Raw genomic sequence first — 17,074 nt, forward strand, 5'->3', positions numbered from 1 at the left:
AGCCTAATAAATGTTACGGGCTTTCTGAAGCCAGGGATGTTTTTGCAGCGTGGACGTTTTGGACGGGACCAACGCCCGCCAAGCACACTGCGCTAAGCATCACGGGCCCTGCCCTGAGTGCGCGGGACAGCTCAGCGAGAGCCGCCAGCCTCGCAGGGCGGGAGCTCGTCTCCTCCCACCGCACTGCTTTGATGTTGCCAAGACAAGGGTGAAAGGAATCATCCTGTAAAATAAGTGCCTGCCAGGAGATAGGTACTTTTTTATGTATATTCATAACTCTTGTGAGGAAGGGTCAGCTGTCACTGGGGAAAATGGAATAGTGTCAGCAAGTCCTAGTTTCGTGGGACGATGAGCAGGCAAACTCTTTGGTGATCTGCACTGATTTCAGAGCTCTGCGCCTTCAGCTTCCTCCCAGATTGTGGGAAGTGGGGTGAAACAGGAGCAGAACAGTTCTAATTCGGGACATGATGTGCACAGGCTCTTTGTCTTCTGGTTATTTTAGGAACCATTATCGAACACTGCGCCAGGCTATTATTGACATGGTTTTAGCAACAGAGATGACAAAACACTTTGAACATGTGAACAAATTTGTGAACAGCATCAACAAGCCAATGGCATCTGAGGTAAGCAGTTCTCATGTAATAAGATGCATCAGAGTATATTTCCATGAGAGCCTGCTCTGGCCTCAAAGCATTTTCTCTTTCTTGAATTCAAGGTGGTTATTTGCTTGAAGTTGGTAAAGAAGCAATGAAAGTACTGGCCACTTGTTTTCCTTGGGGTCAAGAATAGATTGACAGTGTCCACAGCCACTCCGAGCTCCTGGAGAGAAAGGCCCCGATAAAAGCAGTGGTGACAGGAGGGAGACCCAGAGCATGTGATGGGAGGAGCCTACAGACAGCACACTAGCAGACATGGTGCTAAGCGACCCACGCCCTTTCTAATTCTGTTCTTTGAACCGTTGGGAGACCTCAAAATCAGATGTTTTGAAGATCTGTATTCCTGTTGGTTTGCGTTCAAAGCACATCAGCGCGTAAAGACTATATGTAGTCAAGTGAGGAGTGACTAGATGCAAACAAAAGCATAAATTGCTTTTCCTCTCAAATTTACTGGTGTACCTTGGACCTGCATTAAAGTCCCTACAAACTTGAGTTTGGGGAACATGGACAGAAAGTTTAAATTTTTTGTTTAAAATGAGACCGGTTGCCCTCTGAAACCATGAAGCTGTTCATAGCCCATAAAGTTTAAAAAGATTTTTGCTCATTCCTGTTGAACTAGAGAGGTTGCATACGTAGACAGATGATGGACGTCTTAAAAGTAACTTGACGAGTGGTAAGGAGATATCTGTACAGGACCCTCCACAGATCCAGCCTGGACGGAGGACAGTGTCCACCTCACCTGTGTGCTGCTCCATCTCCCGGGGCCCCACAGCAGAATGCCAGGGCCCTCTCCTTGCTCAGAGGACTCATGAGGGCAAGGAGCCCAGAACTTACGAGGGAAAAATTATAGAGAATTGTAGAATTTAGAGCCCCTGACTGTGTGTTGAGATGTATTACTTACCCCAGAAACTGTCTTCCCAATGGTAGGTAATCAAAACCACCACCTTCAGAACACGTTCTGCCCGCAGATGGTCTAATAAGTAGGCCCAGTCTCAAAACAAACAAAAAATCTTAAATGTCATACAGTCTTTCAGCTTGGCAGAGCTCCAGAGAGCTAATGAACTGTTTTCACACAATCAATTCAATGGTGTCTTTGAAGGTAGAGAACAGCAATCAATCGTCCAGACTTTGTATAACTGCTGTGTGTTGCATTTACGTAAGCCTACTCACGGACCTGGCCACTCGGCTCAGGACCACTGTCACACACCAGTAGGTAAGCACCAGTGCACAGCCAGCCTTTTTAAACATGCTGAACACATCTGTTCCTGCCTGGCTCACCTTTTGCTCCTAGTATCCCCAAAGGTTATATGGCTCATACTCCCTACCACCCAGTGGTAATAGGAAATTTTACCTTTTAAACTCATTTTTTTTTCTTTATTGATTTTAGAGAGAGGGGAAGGGAGAGGGGAAGGAGAGAGACAGAAACATCAATGAAAGAGAACATCAATTGGCCAACTCCTGTGTGCCCCCCACTGGGGATCTGGCCCACAACCTGGACATGTGCCCTGACCGGGAATTGAACTGGCGACCTCTTGGTGCATGGGTTGATGCTTAACCACTGAGCCACACCAGCTGAGCTAAACTCTAAGTTTTTATATTGCTTAAGTTTGTTTTTAACAATATATCAGGGTACTACATATGAAATGAATGACAGGAAAACCTCCTTCTCCGAGTCACAGTCATGCCTCAGTGTGCCCAAGTGGTCACCGTCTAATGTCTGGTCAGTGAGCCCTTGTGGGCTGCACCATCATGAAACAACCCTCATCTGGCAATGTCTTCCAGATTGAGGGCAGCGAGTATGAATGCAACCCTATTGGGAAGAACTTCCCTGAAAACCAAATCCTGATCAAGCGCATGATGATTAAGTGTGCCGACGTGGCCAACCCGTGCCGCCCCCTGGAATTGTGCATCGAGTGGGCCGGGAGGATCTCTGAGGAGTACTTCGCACAGGTGCGTGGCCTCCGTAGGGAAGCTTTACTTCTCTCCTGGGAATGGCCCTGTGGCAAGAACTCTGGGGATTCGCGTTGTCAATTAGTACATGACTCCTCCCTGGACGGAAATGGCTCACCCTGCCTGGACTGGAGCTCTGGCTCCCTCAGGAGACTGACGGGGCTGGTCACTAACCAAAGTCTCTCTGTGGGAAGAGGAATAAACTTAGCCTTTGGAAGTATCTTTTCATCCTCCAATTGTTAGATCCTGAACTTCTACAGAAACTGGGAAATCATCCATCCATTCACTAGGTTATTATCTCCATGGTACATTATGGAACACAGACATAAGCCATGGGCACTCACAGTACAGTAGAGATGTGGAAATAGGTCCACACTTTGGTAAAAAAAAAAAAAAGGGGGGGGTGGCATCTCTCTAAAGGAGGTATATGTTAAGTGCTAGGAGAATTCAGAAAGATTTTTTTCCCCTAGATAAAAGGGGCTTTGGGAAATGACGTTAGAGCTGCTTTTGTTGTTTTAAGGATTTAGAAATATGGAAATGAGACTTTCTCAGAGAACAAAGCATTATGAGCAAAATTAGTAAGGAGGGAAAAAAAACCACAATTTTTATGAGAGCAGCAATATCTAGTTCACTTTGGCAATACGAAGACAAGTTAAAGGAGACAAATCCAGAAGGTAGTAGATTGCAAGATGTAGCCTCTTTCCAGAGAAGGGGCTGTAAGGACTGCCGTGCGTGCGTGTGCATGCGTGTGAGTGCGTGTGCGTGTGAGTGCACGCGCGTACACAGCAGAAAGGGGTAGAGGCTGCAAGGAACGCAGTGGCGGGAGGGTTCCCGTGGCCGGAACGTACCTCTGAGCACATCAGCTATTAACAACCAGCTGATGATGCCTGGAAGGGCCAGCCAGGGAAATGGCCAGCTGAGGGCCCAGTAAGTTAGCTGTAGCTTTCAAGGCTGGGACGAGAGAGCCCCTGAACTGAAGAAAAGTAGGACAGGCAGTTCTGAGCTAGCCAGAAGAGGGGGGAACCCACACCGACGACTCCTTGAACAGCAGTGGATATTTTAAGGCTGCCTGATGGACAGCCCTGCAATGAGCCAGTGAGCCGAAAGCTGGCAGGAGGCTGTTAACGGGCTTCCCAGGACCCACAGGCAGGGCTTGAAATCCTACTCCAGGTTTTTTGCAAAGTATGTGAATGGGAAAGAACCACTTTAAAGTGCTTTAATGTAGCTCCTTGTTCAGGTGTATTTTCCCCAGAAAGGAGTGTACTACTGTTCACAAGCCAATGGGACCTAAACATCAGAAGTTACAATGAGGCCCCTGGTCGGCTGGCCTCTGGCTCAGCACACCATCAGGAAATGGGGTCTTGACACTCAGCCCAGTGAATTACGACCTTATGCATAGAAACATACACGCCAATGTGCAAATACTCAGATTTACACACTCCTTGAGCAAACTGCATGACCAGTACCCAAATCTGATACACAAGCATAGTTTGTCAGTTCCTGGGGTGGGGGGTGGGGGGGGCGGGGAGGGGCGGATTAGTTCAGCTGAATTGCATACCTGCTTTCCCTTAAGACAGCCAACAAGTTGTGCAGCACAAGGGCTTTACATGTACTTCCCATTTTGTCACACACAGAGATTACAAAGACGTATATTCTGAGGCCCCAATTTTTTTTATTGTTGAGAGTATTACAGATGTTCCCCTTATCCCCCCATCCACCAGGCTCCCGCCCCACCCCACCCTAGGCCTTCACCTCACTATTGTCTGTGTCCATGGGCTATGCTCTTAAGTTCTTTGGTTAATCTCTTCGCGTCCCGCCTCCCCCTTCCCCTTCCTTCTGAGATCTGTTAGTCTATTCCATGTCTCTGGACCTATTTTGTTAGTTTACTTTGTTCATTAGATTCCACATTATAAGTGAGATCATGTGGTATTTGTCTGTCTCTGACTGGCTTATATCATAGCATAATAGTCTCCAGATCCATCCATGCTGTCTCAAAAGGTAAGAGATCTTTCTTTTTTACAGCTGTATAGTTTTCCATTGTGTAAATGTACCACAGCTTTTTTATCCACTCATCTGCTGATTGGCACTTGGGCTGTTTCTAGATCTTAGCAATTGTAAATAGTGCTGTTATGAACATAGTGGTGCATATATTCTTCCTGATTGGTGTTTCAGTCTTCTTAGGATATAGTCTAAGCAGTGGGATCACTGGGTCAAATGGCAGTTTCATTTTCAATTTTTTGAGAAAACTTCATACTGTTTTCCACAGTGGCTGCACAGTCTGTATTCCCCCCAGCAGTGTGCTAGAGTCCCCTTTTCTCCATACCCTCACCAGCATTTGTTTGTTGATTTATTGATGGCAGCCATTCTGACAGGTATGAGGTGATACCCTGTGATTTTAATTTGCATCTCTCTGATGATTAGTGACACTGAGCATTTTTTCATGTCTCTTGGCCATTTGTATGTCCTATTTGGAGAAGTGTCTATTCAGGTCCTCTGCCCATTTTTTAATTGGTTTGTCTTCTTGGTGTTGAGTTGTATGAGTACTTTATGTAGTTTGGAGATTAATCCCTTATCAGATGTATCATTGGCAAATATGTTCTCCCATACAGTGGGTTGGTTCCCTTTTCATTTTGAGGATGGATTCTTTTGCTGTGTAGCAGCTTTTTAGTTTGATGCAGTCCTATTTATTTTCTCCTTTGTTTCTCTTGCCCTAGGTGATGTACCAGTGAAAATTCTGCTGAGATTTTACTGCCTATCTTTTCTTTAAAGGCCTAAACTTAATAAGATTATTAACTCTTACTGCTTCAGTGAGGATGTTCTGAAGTGCAACTGTCTTTCTTTTCAAACTTTGAGCATGTGACAGTGAACAGTACAGTTTGGGGCCAGTTCTTTGATCCATGCCAAGGCATCAGCACTTTTATCCATCATTGCTTCCATGCCCTCAGCGTGAATGTCAATTAGTATTAAGTCAATATTTAGTGTTACTACTAGTATTACTTTGAAAATAGTCTTGGCTTTGCAATGTTGAAAATAGATCTCAGAAAAGTGGGTATGAACCCCGAGATGATCAGTGCTTCAGAAGGGGCGGTACTATAGCATGAGAGACTTGAGAGTCAGAAGACCTGAATTTAGTTACTGCATCTCACAGGTGGTTGACTTGCATAAGCCCCAGAACCTTGCTAAGCTTATTCCTTCATCTATACAACTGGGTGATGACCCATTTTCCCAGGGTTTTTCTGAGAAATGAGATGGTACTGTAACAGTTCCCTATCGCCCTGTGTGTATTCTGTCTTACAGACTGATGAAGAGAAGAGACAGGGACTACCTGTGGTGATGCCAGTGTTTGACCGGAATACCTGTAGCATCCCCAAGTCACAAATCTCCTTCATTGACTACTTCATAACAGACATGTTTGATGCTTGGGATGGTAAGATAGTTCCTGTTTTGTCATCACTTATGAATACCTTTAAAACAACACAGACTGGCCCTGACCAGTTTGGCTCAGCGGTAAAACATCGGCCTGTGGACCAAAGAGTTGTGGGTTTGCTTCCAGTCAAGGGCATATACCTTGACTGGAATTGTCCCTAGCCCTGATCTGGGTAGTGCGGGAGGCAACAAGTTCATGTTTCTCTCCCCCTCCCATTCTATCTGAAGATAAATAGAAAAATATCCTCAGGTGAGGATTTATAAAAAAGATAGGCTGTTTGTGGCCAGGTATGGTGGGGCACTTGTGCACAAAAGACTCAATGGATATTTGATAAACTGATAAACAAGTCTTTGCCTCTTCAAAGGACCTCTTCCAAAGCTTACAGCAGTTTTATTCTATCATGGGAAGAAACTTTAGAAAGAACACAAAAGGTATTAAAAGTCTACTCTGAATCACAGATTCTTTTGGCAATGGCTTTTCAACTTTTAATTCAAAGGATCGGTTTGTATTTCAGGAACCAGTGTTCAATGACTATCCTAATGCTGTGCATTCGCTTGCAGTATAAGGCCTAACCTAGGGTACTTCTCCAATTCTGATCCCAGATTTGTCCCACAGAGCCCCAGACTTATAAGTGCTTCTGGGCCTAACAGGCTTCTGATTCCTTTATGTTCTTGCAGCCTTTGCACATCTGCCAGCCCTGATGCAACATCTGGCCAATAACTACAAACACTGGAAGACACTAGATGACCTGAAGTGCAAAAGTCTGAGGCTTCCATCTGACAGCTAAAGCCAAGACAGAGGAGGGCCCTCTTAAGACAAGGCGTGGTGACTCACAGCAGTGCAAACAAGAGGCTGGGCTTTCCTTTATCATGAAAATGACAAGTGTAGGTCAAGGAGCTAATGTTTAATATTTGACCTTGAATCAAATAAGTCCCCAAATTTCATTTTTAGAAAGTTATGTTCCAAGAAGAAAAATATGTTCTTTATGCAGTGAGCAACAGAACACGCACGTGGCAAACCCTTGGAGCTGCAACTGTAACTAGCAGCACAGATATGGTGCCGCTGAGCCCGTTTCTGGGGATGACGACACCAAGTGGCTTAGCTAGTGTTCGGCTCGTATCTGACCATGAATGTCACCATCACTGCTTAGTTTGACTATTTTCTTCAAGAGCATCGGTCTGAAGGATTCATAAGAATATCTAAGGGAAAAAAACTCTAAAATGAGCAAAACAACTAGGACCAAATTACTGACAAACTGGTAGCTTCACAGCCTCCGTGGCTAAGCAGCTCTTCTGGTCGATGTGAGGACGCCCATTAGAACACAGCCTTGGCCTGGGAGTGCCTTCTCCAGGCGGGAAGCAGCAGCCTGGGGGCCCTCTTTCCTGTAAAAGGCATTCATCTGAACAGAAAGCCATCTATGATGGGGAAGGGGACTCTATGAGGTTCTTCATTTCTGGTTAACAGGCAGTCACAAGGCACGACAGTACTATATAAAAGCCATTACATCTGAATGCCCTTGGACAAGCTTTTTTTTAAAAAAGAAAAAATTTATATACATTTGTTGTTTAAAATTTTTATGAAATCAATCTAAATTTTCTGGATAAAAGTCGATCGAGTATGTTGTTCCATGTACCAGCTATACGTATATATTTGGGGGAGGGGATGGGGAGGTTTCAAGGTTCAGATATTTTTAAACTATATTTGCGATCATGCCATTTTCCTTTAATGATGTAAAAAAATTGCAAGATGTGTAAATATATCAGAAAATAGGCATATGGGGAAACAGTAAATACTATTAATTGTATGCTAAAAGCTTCTAAAGCACAAGTGCATATTTTTATATGGCTCTTTTCACAACTTTCTGTGATTGACATGAAATTTTCCTTTATCAGTCAACCCTTCTCTATGTATTGTACATATCAGAAGCTCAGAAAACAAAATATCTTCATTTTTCTTTCAAATTCTTTGTACTCCATGCTGCATTTTTAAGAGATATAAACAGAGACTGAATGAACTGAATCAGTAGTGTTTTCAAACAAAAATTGAAACGCAGAACACTTGGAATTAGTACATGGGAAGAAAAAAATGACATCACTACATAATGTGCCAATGTTTTTTCTATGTTTTGTACCAAAAAGAAAAAATGGGGGGCGGGGGGGAACCTACATGGCAATTCCATGCAAAGAACTGTATCTAAATTATTTTTGTCAGATGGTAAGAGAACTTGCTTGGTCGGGACAGCAGCTAGCTTTGTATTGTAATGCTGCATTATGTAAATGTGATGAAAATGTTTTTGTGAAATACTTGTAACTAAATTCCTACAGCCATTTTTCATTTCCTACAGCTGTTTTTATTTTACCTTCTCTTTGACCTAAATTTTTCATAATTTCAAAATTTCAGTTCAGTGTCCTTTATTTAATGTCATACACTTTGTTTTCCAAACAAATTAAATTCAGGATCTCAGAATCCCATTTAAGGAGCTAAAACTTTGCCTATGCTTCAGAAGCTGGCTTGAGGCGGGGACCATCTTTCCCTGACCATCTCTCAGTTCCATTTGGTAAGTAAGGAACATTTAACAGCTTCTCACAGTTTCTATATGAATATTACAGCTTAATTAGAATTTCCAATTAATTTGATATTAACAAATTCTTTAAGACGGCCAGGTACTAAAACTTCAGCATAGTTCTGCTCTTTATCACTGTAATCTACTATGCTGTAAGCTTCTGACCTAAGTAGTGCATTCCTCCAAATAGTCATTTTATTAGAAATGTGGTCTTTCAGATGGTGTGTATCACATGGGTATAAACTATTATAATCGCCTCTTATCCTGAGTTGTTTACTACAGTACTGTGTGTTGAGGGGAGCTGTATTAACTTAGGAAAATTAAACCCTGTCGAATACAGAGAGAAGTCACATTATCACTAGTACTTAACTAGAAGAAAAAGTCAGAAAACATTATTACCTGGACCAGAATGACCCTATAATTTTTAAGCCATTCTTTACTTCCAATTTAAGATTTTAAATTGCCTTCAGAGTCAGAACTGGTTAGTCTTGTGAGCAAAGAACAAGCCTATCAGTTCAGTCAGAACCCACTCCACTTGAGGAAGATCAATGGAAGGGATGACACAACACCCCAAAGTTTAACCTCTTGATTGTGTTATGAATTCAGCCAACGAGTGAGGTTAATAAGGTACACCACATAGTGTTACCTTCAAATACAATAGCTTTGAAAACTAAGATGGAAAAGAATGCACATAATATATGTTGACCTCGATTGTAATTATGTATTCTTCTAAATCAGGGCATTCACGAAAGCAAAAAACACTGCGTCCAGTGGGTGAGTTGGAGGCTTCCCTCCAGACACAATAGGTTCTCATGGCAGAAAACGAACTCGAGTATAACAACAGAGGGATGTGCCATGGTACTTTTGGAACTATTTGCTCCCAAAACTCACCCGTGGTTTATATCACTCCATGTGAATAGAAAACTATCACAACATACTAACCCAGGACAGATTAGGAAATAAAGCAGTGAAAAATCTATGATTCTCATATAATTCATTGAATATGTCATAAACAATTCAAGAAAACAACTTGACAAACGCATGACCTATGTAAAATTTCCAAAGAAAATGCTAGCTAGTAATGGAGTAACTACAGAGAAAAAGTAAAGGCTGAAAACGAGTCTGAGATATTTAATCAAACCGATCAACCATCTGGTGCACTCAGACAGAACGCAGGTCAGCCTGGTGGGATACCGACCACGCTCCGACCTCAGGATGCAACATTAGAAAGCTGTCCGTGCGGCTCCTCAAATATGCCACAAATAACAAGGTGTTGGCTAAAAGGGAGTGCTAGTTTTCCTATTCATGTTCTTCTATTCTGTAATGGAGATAACAAATTTTAATATATTTCTCCGTAAAGGTATTTTCATTATAAATTAAATAACTGAACATTATTTGGTTTTCCGCACATGGTGGTCATAAGCCTTGCTCTGATTCCAGTCCTCACTGCCGCTCAGCGATGATCCTGGACTGGAGCTGAACACTAAGGTGCAGCTGCCTGGCCGCCCGTCCTCACTGTGGCACGGCTCTAGCACAGGGGCCTGAGCTCTTCCAACCTCTTCGGGCAGGTGTGGGAGCAACTGTCAAAGGTAAATCTAATAAAAACAAGCGTTTACAAAGATTCTATCAAGAGTGTGTGATGAACAAATAAATCTGCAGAAAGTGTGCTTTGAGAAGGACCCTCTCACACCTAAGCCACCTCGCACTTACGTTAACAGGACTCTTTCATCAGCACTTTAGATTTAAGAACAACTCCACGACAAACTCGCCCCTTTCCAATGTGTGGAATATGTTCTGATTTTATCCGTTAGTACCAAAAGGGAGAGAGTGCTCTGCTATAAAGCCAGTGAATGATGAAAACGACTAAATCTCAGGGGACACTGCAAGAAACCACGTAAGGGAAGCTTTTCTCAAGCCTTTCGCTTTGGAGTCGGTGGTAAGATGACCCAGGCGCTCCGTCTCTGACGGGAAACTCGAACGCTTCACTCGCCCCGGGCACACATGAGGGGCAGCGGCTGGTGCAGTACCAATCTGGCCAATAGCTCTTCGGGCCAATTCACCCTGAGGGAGAAAATACACCCTCACACGATTCCTACTGAACAGGGAGAGATTCAAATTTGCTCTATAGAACACTGATAATTCATTATTAAAGACCAGGGGAGTTTGTATGAAAAATGATATATTTAGCCCTGGCCAGTTTGGCTCAGCGGTTAGAGCGTCGGCCTGCGGTACAGAGAAAAAGGATATATTTAAATGTATCATAAGGATTCTTAATCACTGGACTCTAAAGATAACCAAAGAATAAAAGACGTCTAATCAATACCACCACCTTACTCTTCTGTTGGAATCCTCACAAGATCTGGATTCAAACGAACAGCTCAGAGCAGCATCAGCACCTCAGCGGCGGCACGAAGGCAGTTACCACGCAATCCCCTCTTCCCACGGAGAGAGTTTTCTGGAGATCTCAAGGTTTAAAACCGAGTTATGCTACATCCTACCTCTTCTTCAGTGGGTTTTTCTCCCCAAAATCTTCTATAATTATTATGTATATTTATTTCCTTAAAAGCAGGCTCCTCAAATAAATGTCTGAAGGAATGAATAGGTATAGTTAAAATGAATATTCATTTTGGAGAACAAAAGGTATTTTAAAATCCAAAGACTAAATGAAAGAAACTATATGCAACTTTTAAAAAACATCTAATAATGAATAAGAATTTAATTAGAAGTAATAAAATTATACTAAACAAAAAGGGTAAGAAGTTCTGAGTAAGTTCATAATTTCTGGTGTAAAAATGTTTAAAGCATAAAAATTTTTTAATTGTCTATGAGAACACTATGATATAAATTAATTCTGTATCAACAGATATTTGTACTGTGATCTGAAAACTTCACTTTTTGAAAATTCACTGCTAAAATACTTGTGGTCATTTCTTTGGTGGATGTACTCACACCTAAGAAGCAACTTGCTGCTGGTTTGCATGCCCACTCAAAATAATTCAAACAATCTGAAGTTTATAAAATAATAAGGAAAAAATACATTACACATTTAAGTGATTATATAAACGGTTTTCAGAGTGTCACCCTACATTCGATGTTCAAGGTCCATGCACATGTATTCTAAATTCCTTAAACTAGACAGCAAGATGTAAGTCACCATTCTCCTCTAATTTTTGAAATAATTTTAAGCTGCGCAATCCAGATTCTCGTTCTCCGTTTTTCCACAAAATAATGAGATGATCAGCAGAGCAGGTCACTAGTCCATGATCTTCAAAGTATAGAAACATCTGTAAAGAAATGTAAAATTACTAAGTACAGGAACTTCAAGGAGAAGAGAAGTGGCCAAATTAGATCAACACACGTGCTTGTAAGATGTGTACCTTGGAGATGTCTTTGGGTCTGAATGTAAAACTCCTTGTCATTTTCCATGACAAATTTTATTTTATTTTTTATTTATTTATTTTTTTTATCCTCACCTGAGGACATTTTTCCATTTTTTTTGTTCAGATAGAATGGGAGAGAGAGAAACACTGATGTGAAAGGAACACACACATTGAGTGGCTGCCTCCCACACGACCCAACCAGGGCCGGGGGACAAACTGCAACCAAGGTACGTGCCCTTAGTGGGAACCGAACCTGGGACTCACTGGACCGCAGGTCAATGCTCTAACTGCTGAGCCAAACCGGCCAGGATGACAAATTTTATTTTTAAGTGTTGATAATAGTTACACACAAATATATAGATGCTCAAAATAGAAATACTAGACCAATATCTATTATTTTTATAATCAAAACTTTAATATTGCCCACCTACAGAACTATAGCAGCTATTTTTGTAATGTACATGAATTCCCAAAGTATCTTCTAAATTTTACCATATTCTTCTTCAAGTACCAGTTTTAAAATTTTGTCAAAAGTCCTGCCAGACCTATTTTACTTAATCGATTATACTCGCCCCATTATTTATACACAAATGGCTACCAACAAAAAAAAGTCTGAATTACAAATTCTCCAATTCAACACCGGCTTCAGGTCTGTAAATAAAAGATATAACAATCCATCCATAAGCACTTACTGAGTGACATCTATATGCCCTACCCTCCAGAAGGTTCTAATTCAGTTGTAAAAGCCACATCATACCTGAAACAATTAGGGCACCAATAGTTGTTCAGACTATAATTTGTCACAGAAATTCAGAAAAAGGTGACAAAGATCAATAATAACCAAACTGGTCAGAAAAGGCTTCAAAAATATAAACCTCTCCATATAAAGGGAAGGTCATACCAAGTGAAGAAACAGGCTGGAAACCAGGACCTGGAAAATGGAGTGTTGATGAGAAGGCAGCATGAATGCCACGGAGTGGACAGTTGGCATCAGAGAGGAGACAGTCATGAAAAGGATGAGCTCCTCCAAGGAAAGAATGAAACAGAGGGGAGAAATAAAACAACATTAAAAAACAAGAGGACGAGCCCAGCCAGTGTGGCTTGGTGTTTGAGCGTCGACCCATGCACCAAGAGCTCGCTGGTTCGATTCCTGGTCAGGGCACATGCCCAGGATGTGGGCCCAATCTCCGGTGGGGGGCATGCAGGAGGTGGCCAATCGATGTTCTCTCTCATCGATGTTTCTATCTCTCTCTCTCCCCCCTTCCTCTCTCTCTAAAATCAATAAAGAAAAAAAAAAAAAACGAGAACAAGAGGATGAGAGTTTTCTTTGAAATACTTTATACATTTCTGAAGACAGGAGGATGAGGCCCCAGCCAATTATACAGGAGTGAAGGCAGTTAATAGTGGAACCAAATTTCTCAGGACATGGAAAAGACAGAATTGAGAACACAGGGGTTGGGTTAGAGAGTACAGATGAAAATATAATAAAAGGAATGAGGAAATTCAGGAGATAGTACCTAAGAGATAGCCTAGATTTTTTCAATGAAGCCAGAGATTTTTTTTAAAGTATTCACATCCAATACTTGAACTCAGGACAATTCCTAGGAATCTGACGTTTCTATATTATGACAAGTGTGCCGCTTTGAAGATTTCCCCCACCACTGAGAAACCTTTAATGGGTTCCTAGTGTTGTTGTTTTTTTAACATTATTTTTTCCTTTATTGATTTTAGAGAAAGAGGAGGGGAGAGGGAGAAAGAGATAGAAACATCAATGAAAGAGAACATCAATTAGCTGCCTCCTGCATGCCCCCTACTGGGGACCTCGGCATGTGCCCTGACCAGCAATCAAATCAGTGACCTCTTGGTGCATGGGTCAATGCTCAACCACTGAGCCACACCAGCTGGGCTGGGTTCCTATTGTTTTAAAAATAAAGTCCTAACTCCTCAGCCTTACCATCTAACCCAGAGCTACTTCCCCAGTCTGTACCTCCTCTGCCAGTCATGTGCACAAAAAACCAGGGCTCCAGCCCAGAGAAGCTGCACTTTGCTACCAAGGAGTTCCTGTGTTTGCCCTTCTGTCCTCCACATTCCCTCCTCACCACTCCCACACTACACAACAGCCAAGAAATGAAGACAAAGTTAAACAAAACAACGAGGCTGCTTGTTAGAGAAAAGCGAAGATGAATGCCCACACCTGGGAGCATCGATCCCACCTAACTTTTAAGGTTCAGCTCAAGTCCCCTCTTGCACTAATCATTTTCTTCTAATTCTGGAATAGTCATTGTTTGCTATGCATCTGGGTCCAAATAAGCAGCCTAGATGAACAGCTTATTAGATCTGTATCCTTTCTCTCTACTAAAGTGTAAGATTCACAAGGACAAGTGTTGTATTTCATCTCTTTGTGAACTCCACTGTCTAGTATAGTGCCTAAAATACAGGAGATGCTCCCTAACAAGTGTGCTTCAGCTCCTAAGCATAAATGCACTTTAAAATGAGAAGTAATGTGTTCCTCCCTGGGAACAGGGAAGAAAAATTTAAGGAAGGCATTCCTTAGGGCCTTGTTTATTCTGATGTCATACTATTACCACTTCCAGTCATCTTTATCTTAACTAATCTTATTTCCTCATTACAGGCCATGGTGCCTACAGGAAATATTAAAGTATTTGGATTTCCACAAGTTAGAGTTGTATGCATTTTATAATTCTCAACTAATATTTTTATATATGCATAATAATCAAGACACTGGGTTTTGCTAAAGCTGACCAATTATGATCCTTCAAAGGGAGGTAAAACAGAACTCCATTCATGAATATGACAAAGGCCCCTAGAATTAGGTTCCATAAGGCTAGCTCTACACACACACACACACACGTATAACCACAACCCTCCATTCATCCTTTATTTACTACTGTTACATATTCAATATTATTCACATTGTCCTCACTGTCAACTATCTCCATCTCATAAAAAATTTAGAACAGTGATTTTCAATGATGTGCTGCAGCAGGCACACCAGTGTGCTGCATGAATTTTTTTTAAATATGTTTTTATTGATTGCTGAGAGAGAGAGAGAGAGAGAGAGAGAGAGAGAGAGAGAGAGACATTGATGTGAGAGAGAAACATTGATGTGAGAGAGAAACATTGATCGGCTGCCTCCTGCACGCCCTCCCCCCAACTGGGGATCGGGCCCACAATCTGGGCATGCACCCTGACCAGGAATCGAACCGGGACCTCTCAGTCCATGGGACGATGCTCAGTCCACTGAGCCACACTGGCCGGGCAAGATTTTTAAAACATGTGGTACTTGACTACTTAGGGGCACTGACCTCTTTTCCCTTAGATTATCAAATAAATAAATGACAACAGCCAACGAAACAGTAGCCATCCAGTGTGAATGAATAAAAATTATACCTATTTTTTGTCAGATCAGCAAAAAATATATTTTTTGATGTGCCATAGAATTTTAGTAATCAGTTTATGTGTGCCATCAGAAGAAAAAGGTTGAAAATCACTGATTTAGAAGCAACGCGTTCCGTGGTTCTTCAAATCATCTGTCAAGAGAGATCCTAACTGCACATACCACAACCTATCCTATTCCATGTTACAGTTCAGCAAAAACCTACAGACAAGAGAAGTGTAGGTCTTTATGACAGCAACGGAGTGGAGAGCAGTGAGATGCAAACAGGAATTCCCTGGACATTCGCCTATTAGAAACAATACCTCCACAGACGATGAGTGTCCAATCAGATCTCCAACGAGCTCTAGTAAACACGAAGTGGCGTTTTCTTGTTGTTTTTTAACAGGCTGGCTGGCCTGTTTGTTCACTCGTCCAAATCCCCACATGTTAAAAAAACCTAGAAAAATACAATCATTTCAGTCGTTTTCAAAATTACTCTGCTCTGTACTCATGGTTGTAATATAAGATCAGAAGAACAAAATTTAAATGTGAAGATCTGTACTTATTTTCCTTTTTTTTTTTTTTTTTTTTTAAGTCTGTTTTTAATTGATTTGACAGAGGGAGGAGGAGAGAAACATTGATTGGCTGCCTTCTGCATGTCCCCTACTGGGGATCAAGCCGGCAACATGGACATGTACCCTGACTGTAGATCAAACTGGTAACCTCTCTGGGCATGGGGTGATGCTCAACCAACTGTGCCATACCAGCTAGGGCTGTGCTTGTTTTAGTCAAGGGCTAAAGGGATGGTACCAGGCACTATGCTAGGGACTTTTTTTTTTTTTATTAATTTACTTTTGTTACAGATGTTTTTCCTTCTTTTCCCCCATTGACACCCTCCTCCCCATCCTCCCCACCCCATACCTGGCTTTATTGTCCGTGTCCATCGGTTATGTGTACATGCATATAAATTCTGTGGCTTATCTCTTCCCTCCCCCCCCACCCCCTCTTCTGAGGGTTGTCAGTCTGCTAGGGATTTTTTTTTTTTTTTTTTTTTTATCCTCACCCGAGGATATTTTTCCATTTTTTGTACAGACAGAGTGGGAGGGAGAGAGAGGGAGAGAGAGAGAGAAACATCGACGTGAAAGGGACACATCGAGTGGCTGCCACCCGCACAACCAACCAGGGCCGGGAACAAATTGCAACCGAAGTACGTGCCCTTAGCGGGAACCGAACCCGGGTCTCTCCGGACCACAGGCCGACGCTCTAACCGCTGAGCCAAACTGGCCAGGGCTGCTAGGGATTTTTTAATGTTACTTCATTTCCTCTTTCCTAGCTAACCAGGTGTGTTGCTGCTGCTCTCTCTTATTGCCCCTGCTCACCCACTGGAAGTTGTATTAACATAACAAAAACATAGACACTAGGAATGAAAAATGAGAAGTCAAAGGCCTGAATGACAGGGTCCAAAAAAAAGGGTCACAACTTCACAGCTCAGATCTACCATCAAGGGCTGACCAAAAGGAACACGAGTGTCCAAAAACAATGCCTATGACTTCACATAACCAGAAGGAACTCCAGCGGCACAGCGGCTGATTTCTCATGTAAGGTTGCTAACACACCGGGATTTCGTTTTACAAACCAAAAACCTGAAAGTCAACAGTCCATGAGCTTGATATAAACACAAAAGTGTGATTTTTCAATAGA

General features: G+C 42.1%; 2 protein-coding genes across 5 annotated transcripts in view; one reads left to right on the forward strand and one right to left on the reverse strand.

Annotated features, from left to right (window-relative positions):
* PDE8B (phosphodiesterase 8B) overlaps positions 1 to 7,018 on the forward strand; it is a 221,371-nt gene extending 214,353 nt beyond the window's left edge. For both annotated transcript variants that reach the window (XM_036279887.1, XM_036279886.1), the window contains exons 19-22: positions 503 to 623; positions 2,439 to 2,606; positions 5,904 to 6,033; positions 6,711 to 7,018. In XM_036279887.1, the coding sequence (XP_036135780.1) occupies positions 503 to 623; positions 2,439 to 2,606; positions 5,904 to 6,033; positions 6,711 to 6,820 (529 nt within the window). In that variant the 3' untranslated portion in view covers positions 6,821 to 7,018. The remainder of the gene's footprint in view (positions 1 to 502; positions 624 to 2,438; positions 2,607 to 5,903; positions 6,034 to 6,710) is intronic.
* A 3,829-nt stretch (positions 7,019 to 10,847) lies between these two features.
* WDR41 (WD repeat domain 41) overlaps positions 10,848 to 17,074 on the reverse strand; it is a 56,439-nt gene continuing 50,212 nt past the window's right edge. For 2 of the 3 annotated variants that reach the window (XM_036280897.1, XM_036280896.1), the window contains 3 exons: positions 15,697 to 15,830; positions 11,751 to 11,880; positions 10,848 to 11,182 (listed from right to left, as the gene is read on the reverse strand). In XM_036280897.1, the coding sequence (XP_036136790.1) occupies positions 11,148 to 11,182; positions 11,751 to 11,880; positions 15,697 to 15,830 (299 nt within the window). In that variant the 3' untranslated portion in view covers positions 10,848 to 11,147. Of the gene's footprint in view, positions 11,183 to 11,357; positions 11,881 to 15,696; positions 15,831 to 17,074 lie in introns of those variants that run through there. The other variant, XM_036280898.1, reaches the window with a different exon arrangement.

This window comes from Molossus molossus, unplaced genomic scaffold (genome assembly GCF_014108415.1).
Source record: "Molossus molossus isolate mMolMol1 unplaced genomic scaffold, mMolMol1.p scaffold_m16_p_3, whole genome shotgun sequence".
NCBI classification, from domain to species: Eukaryota; Metazoa; Chordata; class Mammalia; order Chiroptera; family Molossidae; genus Molossus; species Molossus molossus.